Source organism: Sinocyclocheilus rhinocerous, unplaced genomic scaffold (genome assembly GCF_001515625.1).
Source record: "Sinocyclocheilus rhinocerous isolate Xijiao unplaced genomic scaffold, SAMN03320098_v1.1 C36956751, whole genome shotgun sequence".
NCBI classification, from domain to species: Eukaryota; Metazoa; Chordata; class Actinopteri; order Cypriniformes; family Cyprinidae; genus Sinocyclocheilus; species Sinocyclocheilus rhinocerous.
Window position 1 is genome coordinate 1 of NW_015787007.1, and position 2026 is coordinate 2026.

At 40.8% G+C, this 2026-nt stretch overlaps 1 protein-coding gene across 1 annotated transcript; it reads right to left on the reverse strand.

The window, feature by feature from the left end:
- Window positions 1-4: 4 nt before the first annotated feature.
- LOC107736763 (spectrin alpha chain, non-erythrocytic 1-like) lies at window positions 5-1252 on the reverse strand (the record flags this gene model as incomplete). Its single annotated transcript, XM_016548120.1, has 3 exons — window positions 1009-1252; window positions 468-593; window positions 5-43 (listed from the first exon to the last, which is right to left on the reverse strand). Coding segments are annotated over exons 1-3 (402 nt in total), but the record flags the coding sequence as incomplete, so codon positions are not given.
- Window positions 1253-2026: the final 774 nt, after the last annotated feature.

Genomic DNA, 2026 nt, shown 5'->3' on the forward strand with positions numbered 1-2026 from the left:
GCAGCAGCAGGTCCCACAGACGGTGAAGTTCCTCTAGACGGGTCTGAATTTTAAGAGGGGACAAAGACAGACAATTAGGATCAAAACAAACTCCGATTAGAAACAAAAACAAAGAAGTTTAAGGACATCTCAGTTTAAGTCTAGAAATATATTTTTCGGAAAAAGAAAGTCAGCTTGGATTCCAATAGAAAGACTGAATAAGGTAGACTGAAAAAGAACACAGCACTCAGTTCCTTCAAGGGACATGCGCTGTAAAAGGAAGTAGAACAAATGAAAATAAAACCTATTTCACCGCACTCAAGTACCTACTGGAATAAAAGCGCCATAATTGACACTTTTTACTATTGGTCGCTGAGTGGTCCGGTAAGGCGTGAAAGACTGATCCATATAAGATAAAGTTAAAACACTATACCACTTTTCTCCATTATGGAACTCTAGCATGTGGAATTAAAAAGAAAGAGCCTTACTCGAATGGTTTCAGATGCAAAGTGGCTCTCAGATATCATGAGATTGCCGGTTTCGTCCAGTTTAATGATGGCCCCAGCATTAGCCTGCACCTCTGCCTCAAAGGCTTGATGTTTCTGGAGCTTTCCCTAAGAGAAGGGGGAAAATGCTGTATGAGACAAATATAATGGTAAAGATGCATCATATTCAGATTTTTGTTTTTAAACATTGTATATTGTGAAAATGCATTTCTTCAGAGAAGTTTGCCACTTTGTAAGGCCTGATTTCAACCAATTGCATAATTATCTCTATAAACGTCTGCATAAGTCACAACACAAACTTTGTGACCAAAGTCACTGCATGCATGTGTTCATTTACTGTTTTCAAGCTATTATAATCTGATGACTTTATAAAGTAATTCACTGCTGATTACAGCAGACAGACCCAGTCAAGGACCCAATTTACAGCTTAAGGGAAGAGTCACTTCAAGAACAGAGGTGACAACACATTTTTCCCTGAGAGATTTTTAGAAAGGGCATTTAGGAAACTTAGTTTTTCTCTCACTTGTAGGTTACTGGGGTCCTTGTAGTTCTCATCAGAGGCGATCTGTAGCTTCTCTTGGATCCATTTCTCAAGCTCATCTGCGTCTCGACGGAAGAACTGGAACCGGTAAGAGTCTTCGAGTTTCTGTCTGCGTACAGAGGACAGCTCCTTGAAACGATGGTACCGATCCAGAACCTGCTGTCGACGCTCCTGGATGTCCTCGGCTGACTCCAGAACTTTAACTCCACTGATATCCATTTTCTAAAAGAAGAAAAAGATAATTAAATAAATCTCCAAATGTCAAAGTCCTTCCACATGAACTTGGACTTAGCAAGCAAAAGCAAAAATGTGAATACATTTTTGAAGTGTGGCTGGATCAGAAAGGAACAAGAGTACAGCAAGAGTGTTCTTTCAAAGGAAACAATGGGAACTTCCAGGTAATAGCAAAAAAGGATTTAAAGAGTTTATACTACAACTTTCAATATTTTAATTAAAACAATTTTGTATTGACGCAAATAAAAAAATAAATAAAATGACACCACTAAGTCTGCGTGGAACAAAAACTCACTCAAGGGAGGTACCTAAAACCAGGCAGACATTTTATGAGTTAAAAGACACAACTCTCCCCAGCAATGGCCAACAGCGGAGCACATGGTGGCCCCTGTGGAAATTCCTAACTCTTCTGAGCAAACCGGCACAAAGAGAGTGCTGCCATCAGCCCCCTGCTGACTATGAACACAACCCCCACCAATCCAAAGCTACATCCACCCCAATCCACTGCATCTGTCCCATACTGTCAGCAGGGAGGGGGTTGTGTGTGTGATTTCAGCTGTATTTGAGGGTGGAGGGGACAAGGTTATGCTTGTGTCCAGAATGACTGAACCAGTGAAAGAAGAATAGTCACACCCAGGTTACAGCGAATGTCCCTAGCTCTTTTTTCTAATAGTTCTGGGCCAGAAAAATTGTCACCACAAAACCTGTCCTTGGCCTGGGATCTGCTAATATCAGAGGTCAGGAGACAAAATATTCTCAAAAACAG